Raw genomic sequence first — 15,839 nt, 5'->3', positions numbered from 1 at the left:
TGAATGAGATCATCATGTTTAACCATTCCCATCATGTTTGGACATAATTTATTGCCAATTATAACTCATCTGGTTTGATCCTGTGTGTTCATGGAGCTGTTTGAACAGAAACTGTATTATCTGCTAGTTTTATATTAGAGGGTGAGAGGAAACAGGTTTATTGTTCTGATTCCCAATTATACCCACACTGGCAATTAGAAAAGAAGCAATAAATCCTTTGGGGGACAACTTCCTTGAAAACGACCAAGGTGAGAGTGTTTTCTGTGTGTGTGTGTGTGTGTGTGTGTGTGTGTGTGTGTGTTTTCAGGAATTTAGGCCTGGGTTTTGTAAACTAAGTGGAAGGAGACGTGGGCCGCCGTGTCAGGATGCAGGCCAGTCGCAGGAGAACAGGCACTGTGTGTGTGCATGTGCGTGTGTGCGTGTGTGTGTGTGTGTGTGTGAAGCAACACAAAAGCTAACAGGTTGGTCCAGCACTCAGCTGCCAACTGAGAATAAAAGCAGTAACAAGAATTAGGAAATAATGAGCCAGGACTGTCCACACCACTTCAGGACCCTGCACATGGATGTAGTGACTAAACAGTCAACGGGCTCAAGTGCTGTTATCTCCCTTTGTGTGTGTGTGTGTGTGTGTGTGTGTGTGTGTGTGTGTGTGTGCGTGCGTGCCTTTCCTATGAATGCTCACAACTCTGCTGGAAATAAATCCAAACAATAACTCCTTTCTCATCCAAAGCTTTATCGAATTTGGTGCTCCACTTTGTAGTTCCTCAGTGCTCCTACATGCACACACACACACACACACACACACACACACACACACACACACACACATGGTTTCCAAGCCAAGAACATTTCCGCAGGGTCGGTTTAGATACAGTAACCATAGTGGCCTCCCAAATTTCCCACATAAACCACAGAGATTCCAGATGTTGCATGGAGGCAAAAAGTCTGTTCCTCCGCTGGGCCTGCAGCCCTCAGCTCCCCATCCTCAGGTTGGCCGAGCACGTGGCACGGCTCACACCAAACACTGTGTTGTTCCTCACTGAAGCAAGGCCGTGGGTAACCATGCTACTGGAGATTTACATAGCTGTGCACTTCCACCTGTACCCAGATAACAAAAAACACAGTGCGGCGTTAAAAGAGGCTCTGTCCCGGGGCAGTGTAGCACTGCAGCTTTCTCGTGGTTTCAGACCTGATTAAACAATTTGGCTCAGTAATCAAAGAGCAATAGCAGGCAGAGGCAGAGCAGACTTCCTGTTTCCTCTCTGCTCTGTGGCTCAGCGGCTTTAAAAGTTAAGGGCCCAGCAGGACCTGTTTGTTTCCCAGTTTGAAAACAATACCTGCACTGTACTGTACTTCCGGCTTATCATGGCTGATGAGTTAAGCAGAATAGTTGGGCGGTCCACACATGCATCTTTTTCTTTTTGGGGGCATTTCTGCCTTTATTGGATAGGAAAGCTGAGATGTGAAAGGGGAGAGGGAGGGGGGAAGACATGCAGGAAAACCGTCACAGGTCGGACTCGAACCCTACACCTTCTGCATCGAGGAATTAACCTCTGCACACCAACTGAGCTAACCGGCCACACACACACATGCATCTTTAATGAAACTGATCATTAATTGGCTGATGTGTTTAGACAGAGATAATGAAAGCACAAAAGAGTGGAGGCATTCAAAAAAAAATATTTTCTTTGTCTTGTATATTGACAATAGTTTTCTTCTGTGTTGCTGACATGACTGAGCTTTGTGGTCTGAGAATAACGTGTTTACACAGACGTTGATAGCACTTTGGTTTCTATTAAATGGAAATGTTCTTTATACTTCTGTATATGTAGCAGATTGGGACCTTTTGGAGGAAAACTGTAATTTCAAATAGGGCTCTAAATGTCAGACATTTGTCATTTAAGAGGGGGAACTACAAGCCCTCCAGAAGGTTTAATTTTAAGCAGCTATTATTTTCTCCGTTGGTCTTTGTCAGACTCTTAACTCCAACTTCTCTCTTGGGACAACGCTCATCTTGAAATATAAACAACAACTTCCTGTTTGAATTTGTTTCATGGAGGCTAATGTCATGCTACAGTAAGCTGTAATTTATGAAGAGTTATCCTGTCAGCTGTGTTTAATGGTGATTGCTGTGAAGATGCCTTGGAGCACAACTCCCCTAATGTGCATTTCACATCACCAGGCAGAAAGGTGATGGAAATTAGTCCCTGGTGAAAAAAAGACACTTAAACCCAGCTTGGAAATGACTTAAAATCAATAAAACATGAGTTTGTTTTCCATCTTTCACCTTTGTGAGAAAAAGAGTGAAATGGAGGCAGCGAGAGAGAAATGTACCTCTGTGATTAGATCCTCGTTGCTCTGATAGAAACCAGGTGCTGGACAGTGGTGTAAATGGTTTCCCATGCATTTTTGTGGGCAACGCAGCCTTAACAGATTCAGACCTGACAGCATTACATGCTTTGTCATTCAATGAAACAATAGCCACGTACGCTTGTCATGCCAGTTTTACATTCTTCAAGCCTCTTTATACCAACTTTGACCCCAGCAAGCTTTTAGCATTTTTATGACATTGAAACAAACTTTTTAGTTTTTCTATTTTTACCTGCCTCAGTGTTGTAGTTTAATGCAAAAACGTCAAGTTATGTAACAACCTGCAGGAAGATGTGGATAAACATAATGGATGAGTCATGTGAAAATCTGCAGTTTTTTTATGTTATATCTCTATTTTGAAAACAGATTTGATGTAATGTCTAATTTGTTTGAGAATTAATGATTCTATCAAGAACAACTTCCACTTGAGGAAGAAAACCATGACGTTACAACACACTGCCCTCTAAGAAAACAGAATTAGTGGCCACTTTAATGGATTGGGACCTAAGTCAGCTCCTCCTTCCCCAACCCCATAATCTAAACCCAGATATACACCACATGTGTGGCTGCTCTGGAAAAATGAACTCGACTTGGGAATATATGGTCAGGAAATTTATAGCACATGCTTGGGACGAGCCCTCAGGGGCCGGTGGGGGGGGTGGAGATAGAGGGGAGGTCTCTCCACTCCCCGAGCCTTGTTTCCATTAGGCTGGGAAGAGCAGTCTCCCAGACTATTCAAGAGGGCTTGGTGTAAGACCTCCTGGCCAACAACATGACCCAATCACAGAGGAGAAACCAGTTTCCTCACATCTGGGATTTTCCCACTGTAGCTAAGGGGCAGAATTCCACATCAGTCACCAGACGGACACAGTGCACACACACTCAAACTCTGGAATTTAGATAACTTGGATACAAATAAATATGTGTGTCTCTGTATGTTGGGGAAGGGAGATGGCGAGAGAGAGTGGACAAAAACTAGCCCAGAAAATGTGCCCATTTTTTCAGGGAAAACGTGAAAAACAAGCTCTCTAAAAAGCTGCCCGGCCAAAACAAACAAGTGGTTGAGTCAGCGAAAGGGAAAACATTCTCAAGCTGATTGATGTTTCCTCTCCTTGCATCTGCTATTACTTTTCACTGCCATGGACCGCTCCGGAACCTAAGTCATCGTCTAGCCACAATGATCCTTGCAGCCATAATGCTCATCTTTATTGTACAAGTTATTTGTTTTTAATAAAGTAAGAAAAGAGAGGCACAGCAGTGGGCTGTGTTACCTCTCTGGTGATTCATGTCGAGAGAGGTCAGAACCTTGTTGCTGCGCTTCCTCCATCACTTTTACTGTCAGGGGCTGACAGGGACGCTATTGTCTGTCTGTCTGTCTGTCCATTCCTGCCCTGTTAGTCACTGGGCCTGGAGATTGATAACTTCTTTACAACTTGGCATCTAGAACACTCATTCATGATCCTGTTTTCAGGATATATATCAACCAAAGGATTAGTAAGATGATGTACAGATGATGTTTTCTAGATTGTTTATAGGTTCTGTATGAAGATTAATGCCTTCACTTTTGTAGAAAATAGACTACTAGTATTATTTTGAATTAAGGATGAATTTATACATTTTATATTATTATTTAATAAAGGCTATGAATTTTAGCCTTTTTTCTCTGTAAGCTTCCCTGTTTGTGTGATCAGTGCCAGTGGAAAACAAGGTGCTTGACTCGGCCTAACCCTGACCCTTCTTGAAAGGGCAAAGGATCAAATGAAATGTGTGTGTGTGTGTGTGTGTGTGTGTGTGTGTGTGTGTTGTCTATCCTCCATGCTGCATTTTAAGTCTGGGGTGTCAACAAGTGGGGCTATATATAGCAACATGCTGATCAGCGGTGAACAGGTTCCTCCCCTCTGACCCACGCTGAACCAAAAAAGCCTCCATGTTTTCTCACATATTTTTCATTTCTTTTATTCTTTTCATTCTAAACCTTAAAATAACGGTGACAAATTCAGTTAGATCCAAATGCAGATGAAAAGCTGTCACGCTCTGAGAGTTATTTAGTTTCTGCGCCGCAAATAAGCAGAAAGTTTTGATGTTTTGCTTCGTAGGAGGGTACAGTCTTTGATATTTCTGTTATTCTGTCTTCAGAAGAGAGTCTTAACCCAAAATATGCAGATGTTAGTGTTTTTCCATGTCGGCTCCAGTAAGATCAGAGCAGTTCACTGGGTCTCTCTTATTCCTCCTGGCTGCACATAATTTCACTTTTAGATGGAACAAATGGAAAACTGAGCCCTTCATTAATATTCTCCCCTCAGCTGCACACTCCTGTCTCACTATGTGACTTTGTAATAATCTGTAAATCACCCGTCCTGCTCGGTGGCAAATGGGCTCTATCTCCTTATTGAAATGAAGTAATGTTAGCTCAGCTTCACACAGAGAGGGCAAGTGTAGGTCAGCAGAGATTTGCTCATTTAAGAAACTCTCAATCTTCAGCCAGTCACTTTGTGTTAAGACTGTGTGTTTATTATTATAATAAACTTATACTTAACTTATAACAGTAATCCCAGCTGGTGAGGAAAGAAATGAATACAGCCGATATGATATCACGGCTCCCAGGTCATGCGCTGCCTGAATGGGCACACAATAATAGGAGGAAATTCCTAAAATAATTATGGTATAATGATTACTGAAGCTGGTGTCTAGTATGCAGCCTCACAGAAGAACGTATCATGTTTACTTTTCGGACATGAGCTTAGGTTTTCTTTTTATTTCAAGATATTGTGACAACAAAAAGTAAATGGTGCTGAAACTGAGCCAATGTTTCTGCTGAAGGGGTGACCTACTCTAGCCTACCTGGGGAGAACTCGCTGATCTCTAAAATAACAGACGACATCCTGCTGATGGGAAATGTAGGTCAAAATCCTAATAATAGTTAATAACTAGGTCCATGTCAATCAAATGTTTTCGAAGCGTCCACAAAAAATGGAGTAGTCTACCTGCAGGTAAAAAAAATTATACCAAGAAAAACCTTTACAATACGGTTTAAAGGAAATAATAGATGAATTAAGTGCTAAGATTGTGAAGCTATTGATCACCACAGAGACAGGATTCTCTATAACTGAACATTTCTGAAATGTTGCAAAGTTGCTTTCTCTTTAACATCTTACTGTTTTGGGGATGATAATAAAGTAAGAGACTGGACTAGAGAAAGTGATTGCTGAGTTTGGAATTGTGTCATTTGAGAGCTGTGTGTGTGTGTGTGTGTGTGTGTGTGTGTGTGTGTGTGTGTGTGTGTGTGTGTGTGTGTGTGTGTGTGTGTGTAGGGGGTGGATTGCAGCTTGTGATGCATTCACGTGCTCTACGTAGATCTCTATTTCCTACTTCAGAGTCTTAAATTTGAATTGTTGGAAGCACTGCTGATGTAAAAAAAAAAAAAAAAAAAAAAAGAGACAGAATGTATTTGGATTTGAAACTTTGTCTGGTGGTTGTTTTATTCCAGTGATCATGTGACTCCAGGTTGGGATACTTTATGCTCCTGTCGTAGATTAAAGGGGAGATTGACATTGGACATAGCATCCAGACATTGTATCTTACATCACAGCATTGTTACAACTAATATTTTGTAATCTTAATTTACTACTTTAAGCCCCTGAGGTGCTGCTCCACAGGTAGAGTAATTGATACATTTTTTACCTTTTTGATCAAGTCATATTTGCAGTTAAAACCATTTGGTTCCATGTATTTCCATGAGATCTTAGTTTGGTTTCCAGACAAATCACTGCTTGTATGTATGCATGTGTAGTGTTGTGGTGTGCGTGTGTGTGCGTGTGTGCGTGTGTGTGTGTGTGTGTGTGTGTGTGTGTGTGTGTGTGTGTGTGTGTGTGTGTGTGTGTGCGTGTGGTCAAAAACTCTTTCTTTCTTTCTTTCCTATTTATACCAAGGGCACTAATTGGCTCTTACACTATCTATTTTAGTTTATATAGATTTAAAGCATACAATTCCTTATTTATATTATTATTTATTATTAATTATCATGCTTGTTACATGTTCTATATATTAAAAATGAACAGAAGCCAATAAACAGGTTCCCCAGGAGTTTTCTCAACATAGGCTACTGTATCTCCAACAGTCCCGTGAGATCAATATTTTTTTACCAGAACATTGCATGGTTATGGAAACGTTCAGGGAACGTTCTTTTAGTGTTCTTTGGGATAGCGCATCATGCAGGAACCATCAGTAATCACACAACCATGACCGAACATTATATGGAGGCCTCCTTGTGATCTTTTCCAAAGGTTGCATTAAATATGGCCAAGGGGGAACCTTCATGGAACATTACAAAAATGTATGTTTTCTAGGTCATAAAGTGTGACATTTAAAATCAAACAAAGCTTGAAATTCAATAGCCCGTATAGGCTACATATCATCAATAGGCCTACTTAATAAGCTACAGTACTATGGAAAATAACAATTATAAAATGATGATCAATTTCACCATCTGTTGTTGCCATTAGTGCTCCAAGCTCCATTCCTCCTTTCCAGTCATACTCTGGCATTTTGTTAGGTGGATCATGTGCGCTCAGATGATAATTCCCATATTTCCCGCAGCATTTGAAGGTATCACGGCTGAGTAGCGCTCGCTGTGCGTGGATCCCTTCACACACACACACACACACACACACACACACACACACACACACACACACACACACACACACACAGACGCACACACAGACGCACACACATCTGGTATGAAGTGTGAAGTCTGTCTTGGTGCTTTACAATCACTCTGCAACTTTTACTCGTTTTATTGATTTTCGTTCTAAGCGAGAGGAATATATTTATTTTTCCACAAAATGTTGACAACTGCATTTGAAGAGCGGGCTCCAAAGTCAGGTTTGCTGCTGCTATAGTAGAAACAAAGTTTCTAACCGGGGAAAGGTGATTTTCTGCCGGAGACTTTAACATAACGGTTTTTTTTGTGGAACGAGGAGGTTTAGTTATTATGTCCGAGTGGAGGATTTGCCATGACATCTAGAAGAAACTCCTCGAAACTGAAGCTCCGGCGCTCTTTCAGCGAGCAGCTGCGGAGCTCCACATCCAAAGCCTGGGACTTACTCTGGAAGAACGTCAGAGAGCGGAGACTGGCGGGTCAGTAGCCCGCTACAGGCGCACCCTAGCCCGCTGAGAGAGCGAACACATAGGGCATGTCATTAATATTTGAATGTTTGGATAGCAGTAATCTGAATGACATAGGCTAAGTCATGGTGTGCATTAAGTGTCATCACAGTGGTGCTGCAACAGGGGCAATTGTAGTCTAGAGGGAAAATGTATTTTTGAAAACGGTATTAATTTGTCTTGGTAGACTATTGGATTTTGTTTGTCTAATGAGTTAAGGTGCAATGCAAAGACATATTTATCCTAAATGGATAGATGTTCATTGTGCATGTTGTCCAATGCTTTTAAACAAATTTAATTTATAATCATTTTTCTATTGAAGTTGTGTGCTGTTGAGTAGTCCTAACTAAAATCAAACCGATTGTCATATTGCTTTTAAGTCAGTGTCATATAGTGGTCCAACTGTATTTACTTTTATAAAGCTGTGGGGAAAAGTTGGACGACTTTTGGAAATGGATTGGAGATTTAAGGGTACATTGAGTCTTTTCTCGTTTGAGCTCCATAGCCTAATGCTTTTGAAAATATAATGCATCTCAATGGGTTGTATGTGATTCTAATGTAAGAAACAATGCAAGAACATACAAAGACAATATAATCAACTTATAACTTTTTGCACACGTGTAGGAACTCCTTGACTACATAGTATTATTGCAGTGTTCATTCTATCTCCACTCTCAATGACCACGGGCCTGCTACGGCCGCAGGGTGGCGCTGATGAGTTGATGATGTTTCACTGGGAAATGGAAAGCTGAGTGAGAGTGGACAATATTTGATCATTTGATCATCATCACTATCTATCTATCTGTCTAAATATCTATCTATCTATCTATCTATCTATCTATCTATATGTCTATCTATCTGTCTAAATATCTATCTATCTATCTATTAGATAACTTTACTTTCATTTTAATTATTTTATTTAATCTTTTATAGCTTGTCATATATTTTCACTTTTCATTCCTTTACTATTTCTGTAGTGTATATGATGATATTGCAGATGCTTCTCAGTCACTTTCTTTGAGATAGTATAGACCATTTCATTTAAATAGTAAATAATTATATAAATAAATATTAATAATATATTATATATTATTAATATATAATAATAATAATATAAATAATTTCCCCCTGGGAATATTAAAGTATTTCTGATTCTGATTCTGATTTGGTCTATTCATTTTGTTTCATAGTTTCAAATATAGATCATATACAGTATCATTACAAGTTTATCTCCCATTACTCTGTTTTGTTATATGAATACCTTGCTATCAGTAAACTTAAAGACCTGCAGTTTTCCTAGCAATTCAACTAAAATGAAATGGTCTAATACAAATTTGCTTTAACCTCTTAAAATGCACCTGTCTCTCTGGAGGACAAGACATATTGTGCTGCCAGGCATTGTTCAGTCACACCGAACGTTATTGTTATTAAAGTCGACCGACATTATATTTCCTGAATAATGTGTATTGGTGCCATTTAAAGAATGGGATAGAATATTAAACTTAATAGGTAAGATATTGCTTCAAATAAGGGGGGGGGGCCTAAAGTGTAGATAATTGGTTTTGGAGATAACTTTAAAGCTACTTTGGGATACATTTGAAAGAATGACTAAAGATTTTAGGTGAATGCCCTGGTGCAATAATTCTGTCAAAGGTCTTGAGAGTGTGTGAAGAGTGGAAATCAATCCTTTGTGCAGTAGCCAAAGTCTACCACTAGGTGCTGTGAATTGACCACATTAGCTCCTTGTGTGGGGAAACCACATAAATCACAAAACAGCTCTGTCTTCCTCATGTCATACAAATAGAGACAAGAACAAGTGTGTTCACTTTGTTTGGCAGGGTTCAACACTGCTGTTTACACAAAGCTGTTTTGTGCAGAAAGTATGACTTGTGCTCTGCTCAGCTGTGTGTGCTGAGGCATGACACTGAGTCCTGCATTGCGTTGATATTTGACACATTGACATTGCATTCTTTTCTCTGCGGTCTCGAGGCCTTGAGCTGCTTATATACAGTACACGTTGAACAAGCGGACACATATAGACCTGATGCACTGACTTGACAGATGGATTGAAAGTTATGGATATTGTTACACTTTGTTTGATCCCTGCAAGGAAGTTCCCTACTTCTTTTTTGCTTTCTGTGACTATTTACGTTGATTAGGAATATCACATCAGGCTGTATCCAAGGCCGATGTGATATTTGGGGCAGAGAGGAGAAAACTTCATCTTTCATGTCCAAAACCGATTCAAGGGAAATCAGAGGGAGGAACCCTGGATTTGTACAAAATGTAGGTCATGTGTTTTAGACCCCTGGCAGCTGATTTCTAGCTCTTTAGAGATGATATGGTGGCCAATCAACAAGGAAATCCATGTGTGTCAAATCACAGATGGTGGTCTATTTACAGCCAAATATTTAAATGTATAGTTTTTAGAGGGAGAGATGCATACACTCTTTTGCACGCTAAAGCACTGACTCCAACCTGATAGACTAGTCAGTCTATCAGATAAGAAGTGTGGAGCCTTTGCATGAAACCTTATTGTTTGACTGTGGTACTGTATCTGTACCCCACTGCTTTGTTCTGCAGTGAGTAAATATTTAAAAAGACACGGCTGGGTTCATCTACTCCTGTGTGATTAATAGATGTCAACTGGCACAGGCTAACTGAAAGCAGGAGCCAAATACAGATAGATGTGAGCTGTCACACTCTATAGAGAAGCATGCATATCACAAAGCCTTTTAATTACAGGAAGATATGCATGAAATCATTTTACACTGTGTGTGTGGGTTTGACTTTAAGTTGAGTCGATTTCTCAACTCCCACAGATGAATGGAAATATGGGATACTGTGAAACACTATCCGAGAAATTTGATTTCCTCTTGAGCTGAAACTTTGGCAAATCAGAAATATTAAAATAGCAAATTTGGTGGCCAGGTTGGTTCAGTGGGGAGAGCAGGCGCACATGTACTGAGAAGTTTATGCCTCGACGCAGAGGTCCACGGTTCGAATCCGATCTGTGACGATTTCCTGCATGTCTTCCCCCCCCTCTCTCTCCCCTTTCTCACCTAGCTGTCCTGTCAAAAAATTAAAGGAGGAAAAGCCCAAAAAATAATCTTAAAAAAAATTTTTTTGGCACAAAACATAGATGCTGATACTTCATTGTGTGGAGGGGTACACACATATTATTTATGGCTTTTGATAATATGTTACATATAATTGTGTGTGTTTCACTATACCATCAATACCATGAGGACATCAGTTACTGCTCTCACAGCTGTCATACTTATCTGGTTATGTACATGCTGCATTATCAGCTTGTTGGTTAAATAGACTTTCCTTTTTCTCTGTTGTATTGCCATAGCCTTTATATGTCAGTCTCTGACTAATAATTAATAGTACTAATTAGTAATTGTGCTTGGGCATGATGCTAAAAAACCTGCCTATTTCAAAAAGCTGCTTTCTGCCTTCTTGGTAAAAAATGTGTACGTGTACTGTACGTTTGAGCTTGGTAGGAATATGCAAAGCAGTGAATTAAACATTGCACTATGAATAACACAACAATGTAAAAGCCTTAACTGTGACAAGGCACTGCCGAAATGTTAGGAAAGAAAATAGGAGATGATGAGAAAATTGTTGAGATCATTAACGAGCGAGGGGACAATTAGTGTGTTTTATAATGCATTGTTAAGTTCTTTTTTTTGAGTTATAATCAGTCATATTAGTCAAAGTGCTCAGCCAGATCATCCCTCATGTAATTGGAAATCATGACAATGCCCCTATATTTAAATTGGGTATGATGTGAAATCTATTCTCTCCCAATTTTAATTCAAGAAGCATACCGTGCCTCTTCCATAACTTATTTATTTCCTGTACATTTTATTTTTACATACTATTATTTGTACTCATATATTACTTAATTACATGCAAGTTAGAAGCCTGAATATCCTGGGACACACTTGTGTTTTGGGGGAAACCCAGCAGCTGCTCGAGGGGTGCTTGCTTCTAAAAATGAGATTAAGTTCTGAATAATGATGCATGGATTGATCCTCATTTTGTTGCAGTGTGTTAAAAGTCTCCAGTGTAGAACACCTGCCACCTCGTCCACTGGATAGGGTCATTATAAGGGGCTTCTCAAATGCTTCAGGTTACCTGCACAAGAGCTCAACGGATCTGCGGCATTAAAGTGTGATTTACATCCAGACCTGAGCTCAGAATTCAGACATTTGGTGGCTCATGAGGTGGAAATCTAAAGTCACACTGGAGCTTTTCTTAAGCCTTAACCACAGGAAACGTAGCCACGCCAGAGCCAGAGCCAGAGCCAAACTGCCCGGTGCAGATTACATATGTCTGCTGCTGCTGCTGAATCAGACCACATCAGAGAGGTGTCTAAACCCCACTCAACTGCCTCCATACTCATCCTTTGTGGGCCCCAAGCTTTGGGTCCATGATTCAGAATATACAGTACATTTCCCTTTTGTAATGCCACCTGTCTGAAGCTGGAGCGCTGGAGCAGAGAATGAATAAAGGCCAGACATGCATTAAATGGCTGCATTACAGTTGCATTTCAACATGGGTTAGTTTGTCATCAGACGGTAACAATAACCTGCCTTTATTGTGATGAACAATACAATCCACACTGTCAAGCTGGCAGGCATGTTACAGAGCCACGGTATATGTTTGAGTGTGTGTGTAATGTGAGTCTGGATTCCTGTTGCCATGCTGTATAGTAGTTGAGCTCTGAAACCTAGACAGAGGCGTGTTGGGACAAGTTTGATAAGGACTGGAGTCACTGTGCCTGACACACAACACTCCCACTAAGGACACACCACTGCCATTTCTTCATGGCATGCGGCACAAAGTTTAACACAGTGACATCCAAAGGGAATACTGGAGCTCTCGTAGCTCTTTCACAATCCCCGCTGAGGTATTTGAGTGCAGACAGAGACGAAAACACAGTTAATCTCATTCATTATGATGTTACATAGCAGCGGATGATTGATTCCGTAATGTGATATGCACTGAGTGAATTTCTTCGTCTAGACTGAGAGGGAAGAAGAAAACACAGACATGGGTTCAGAGAGATCACGCTGTTGCCAACATGCTGCCACTCATGTTTTAGCATCTGACACCTGAAGCGATCCTTTTACAGTATGAACGAACACAGGTGTTTGTGTGTGTAAAAAATGAGTCACCGCCCAATGAAATCATCCGAATAGTGTAACACCATCACCTAGTACCTTAAAAAAGCAACAATCACATATTTAAATAGCTCCACCTGAGGGTGTGGAGAGGGCCATTAAACCCAGAAGAAGTTTATGAAAACGTACAGGGGGCTCTGAAGTGTGCTGCTGAATTGTCGTCTTTGTGAGCTTAATCTAGGGTGGATTTTGCCAGCCAGGGAGCGAAACAGACAGAGGCTGTGTTTGACTTGGTCGCTTGCCCATTTGGGCTCTATTCACATGTATGGCGCCATGCTTATACTACACAGGCAAGCCTGTATGCAGCGGGGAGGCCAGGACAGTCACAGGGAGAGTGGCAGGGGCCCTGAGTGGTGCTGGGTGGGTCGGCTTGTGCGGATGTGGACTTTACTTCAGGTGTGAGGAGATTGTTGTTCCATGTTCTAAACTGGCTGATATGAGTGGACTTTTAAAGCAGAAAAGCATGAGTTTTAGTTACTTACTACTGCAATCACTGGGTAGCTCACCGGGTAGAGCATGCCCCAATGTACAGAGGATTAGTCCTCGACGCAGCGGCCACAGGTTCAATTCCGAACTGCGGCCCTTAGCTGCATGTCATTCCCCCTCTTGCTCCCCTTTCATGTCTAAGCTATCCTATCAAATAAAGGCCTAAAATGCCAAAAAGAATAATCTAAAAAACACACACAACCAGCCTATATGCAAACAGAAATGATGTACGTGTTTATTTGCATACAGAGCGGGGAAGTGAGATCCTATCACAACTGGGCACTCAGGATGCATTTGAAAACACATTCTACTGCCAGGTGAAAACCCACATGCTTAGAGCTGTCCACTTGATTGGATCACTCAGGACAGATGTTAAAAGCAGCCAGAGTGATCGGATCTCAACCTGTACTTAGAGCTGTCCGCTTGTGATCCGATCACTCAGATTGGATTTTAATACCAGGTGAAAATGGGGCTTAGGTCACTTATATGTATTCAAGCTAAAATCTCTTTTTGTCCCTGGAGGAGGTGACACTTTTAGGGGACCTGCTGAGAGGCCTTCCTGTGGCTGGAGCTAAGGGTGATATAGTGGGGGTTGGGGTGGGGGAGCAGAAATTAGCATTCTCCAACCAGGAAAACAACTTCTCCCTTTCTATCTCTCCTCTGTAGTTTTCTGTAAAATGGCACAGACTCACTCTCGCCCAGTAAACTTGGCACCTGTGTGACCAGCAACAGCAGAAGAGTTGTTCTAGTGCAGGGCGCGTCTAAAAAACACTATTTTTGTAAGCCCTCCCACAGCACTCTTTCTTCCACTCGTGCTCTCCTTACTCAGTTCATAGGCATTCCAATGGTATTTATATTTCCCTCCAGAGCAGGGGGAAGTTGACAAGCGTTCACACAGACATTGGATTCAGCTCAGCAAGGTGGGCAGTTCTCCAACTGCTCCCTTCCCATTGGCCTCCCTGTGGTCACATGAGGCTAAAGGGTTGGCTCTCCTCCCCCAAGGCTCTGCTCTGCTGTCCTTCTCAGCTCACTTTAGGCTTTTTGCGCCTGTATGTGAAGTTTTCTGTTGAGGGGAGAGTGTGTGGGTGAGTGTGTATCAGCCAGCAGTCAGGGGCTTGTTTGGGGTACAGTGTTTCAGTTATGTTTCGGGAGTTCCCAGAGTCCACAGGCAGCGAGTGTCTTGGGAGTATGACTCCAGAGACTCAGGATTTCTACCTGAGAATGGACCATCACCACAGACGCTCTGGGTACAGGCTGGGCAGGATCATTGCCAGGCAGCAACTCCTCAAGAAGATCGCTGGAGGTAGGAGTTTGGACAGAAGTGACAGTTCAGACTGTGGCCTGACTCTTAAAAATCAGACTTTTATTTTTAGCTTTGGCTGAAGAGCCAGCTGTTAAGTATTCTGTTGAAATTAATCTAAAACGGAATGCTCGGAGTAACAGCTCAGCAAGCTGGTAGTCAAAATATGTAGAGAATAAGATATGACACATACATACGTATGAATATGACAAGACAGGATAACCTGGTGCCAAGTGAGCAAGGGCATCGTTGTGTTTGTTTGGGATCAGCTGATTGTCCTTGTCAAATGTCAGTTCATATCTCTGGCTTTTTTTCCTTGTGCATTTGTTTCTAGATAAAAGTGGGATTCAATCAAACTAATCTTTGGTAGACAAATATAGTGGTAACAAAGTGTGTGTGTTTGTGCATGTACCTCTGTAGACAAAGCCAAACTTGACCTTCAGCCAATAGGCAGTCCAGGGTGCAGTGGTGTGGTGAATAGTTAGTATTGACTGACTATAAAGAACAGTGACAGGTGATAAGCTATAGGGTCAGTTACGTAACAAGAGGTAAGCCCACAGTGTAAACAAGACATATCAATGAATGTCTTGGCTGACAGATTTACAAGCCCTCGGCTCATTTGTGGACTGCTGTATGCAGCCAGGAGAGCAATAGTGGTGCCTGACCCCCTCCCATTCATCTTTCTCAAAGGCCTGTAACCTCTCGCCTTTGCTTTTACCTGGAGATTTAATGTCCCCAGGCCAGGGAGGTGGCAGCGCAGCGTAACAATAGAGAAAAAGCTTTTAAAGATGCATGTCTTTAGAATGGCATTTTTAATAAATGTCCCATAGTTATGTGTCTATGTGCATAGTTTGTTCATGTGCATACTGTATGTGTGGCGAAGCATGTGTACAGAGCATGCTTGTATGGGTATATGTAATATGCACCTATTTGTGTTTATCCATACAATATATTTATACACATTTATGTTTTCAAATTGGTTTCTGTTGTCTTGCATTACTATTGTTATTCTATTATTGATTTATGCTGCTCTGTTTAAATAATTATTTTTCTTATTGCCTCATTTATCTGTTTTTATTGTCTTCTAAGGCAGTTTGTAACATCTGTTTTGAAAAGTGATATATCATTAAATGTATTATTATTATGAAGCGCTACTATTCCTGCAAAGGGTGGCTGCGTTTCATAACAGAAGCAGCTTCATCGTCTTTAGTCATCTGATGACAACCCACAGCATAGTTCTCCTCTCATTCATTGTAACGACAAGTGTGAGTCAGATAATGCAGCCACTTGTGTGGGTAATGTTTCCTGGATCACCACAGAGG

At 41.2% G+C, this 15,839-nt stretch overlaps 1 protein-coding gene across 6 annotated transcripts in view; it reads left to right on the top strand.

Annotated features, from left to right (window-relative positions):
* The window catches only part of stard13b (StAR-related lipid transfer (START) domain containing 13b), a 90,068-nt gene that overhangs the window by 43,896 nt on the left and 30,333 nt on the right, over window positions 1–15,839 (top strand). Inside the window, exon 1 of one of the 6 annotated variants that reach the window (XM_031297406.2) lies at window positions 7,096–7,509. The exons of 4 other annotated variants lie outside the window; for them this stretch is intronic. In XM_031297406.2, coding sequence (XP_031153266.1) covers window positions 7,386–7,509 — 124 coding nt within the window. In that variant the 5' untranslated portion in view covers window positions 7,096–7,385. Of the gene's footprint in view, window positions 1–7,095; window positions 7,510–14,257; window positions 14,521–15,839 lie in introns of those variants that run through there. One more of the 6 variants, XM_031297405.2, reaches the window with a different exon arrangement.

Source organism: Sander lucioperca, chromosome 5 (assembly GCF_008315115.2).
Source record: "Sander lucioperca isolate FBNREF2018 chromosome 5, SLUC_FBN_1.2, whole genome shotgun sequence".
In the NCBI taxonomy this organism is placed as follows: Eukaryota; Metazoa; Chordata; class Actinopteri; order Perciformes; family Percidae; genus Sander; species Sander lucioperca.
Note: the sequence above shows the minus strand (reverse complement) of the source record. Positions and strands in the feature narration are given on the sequence as shown.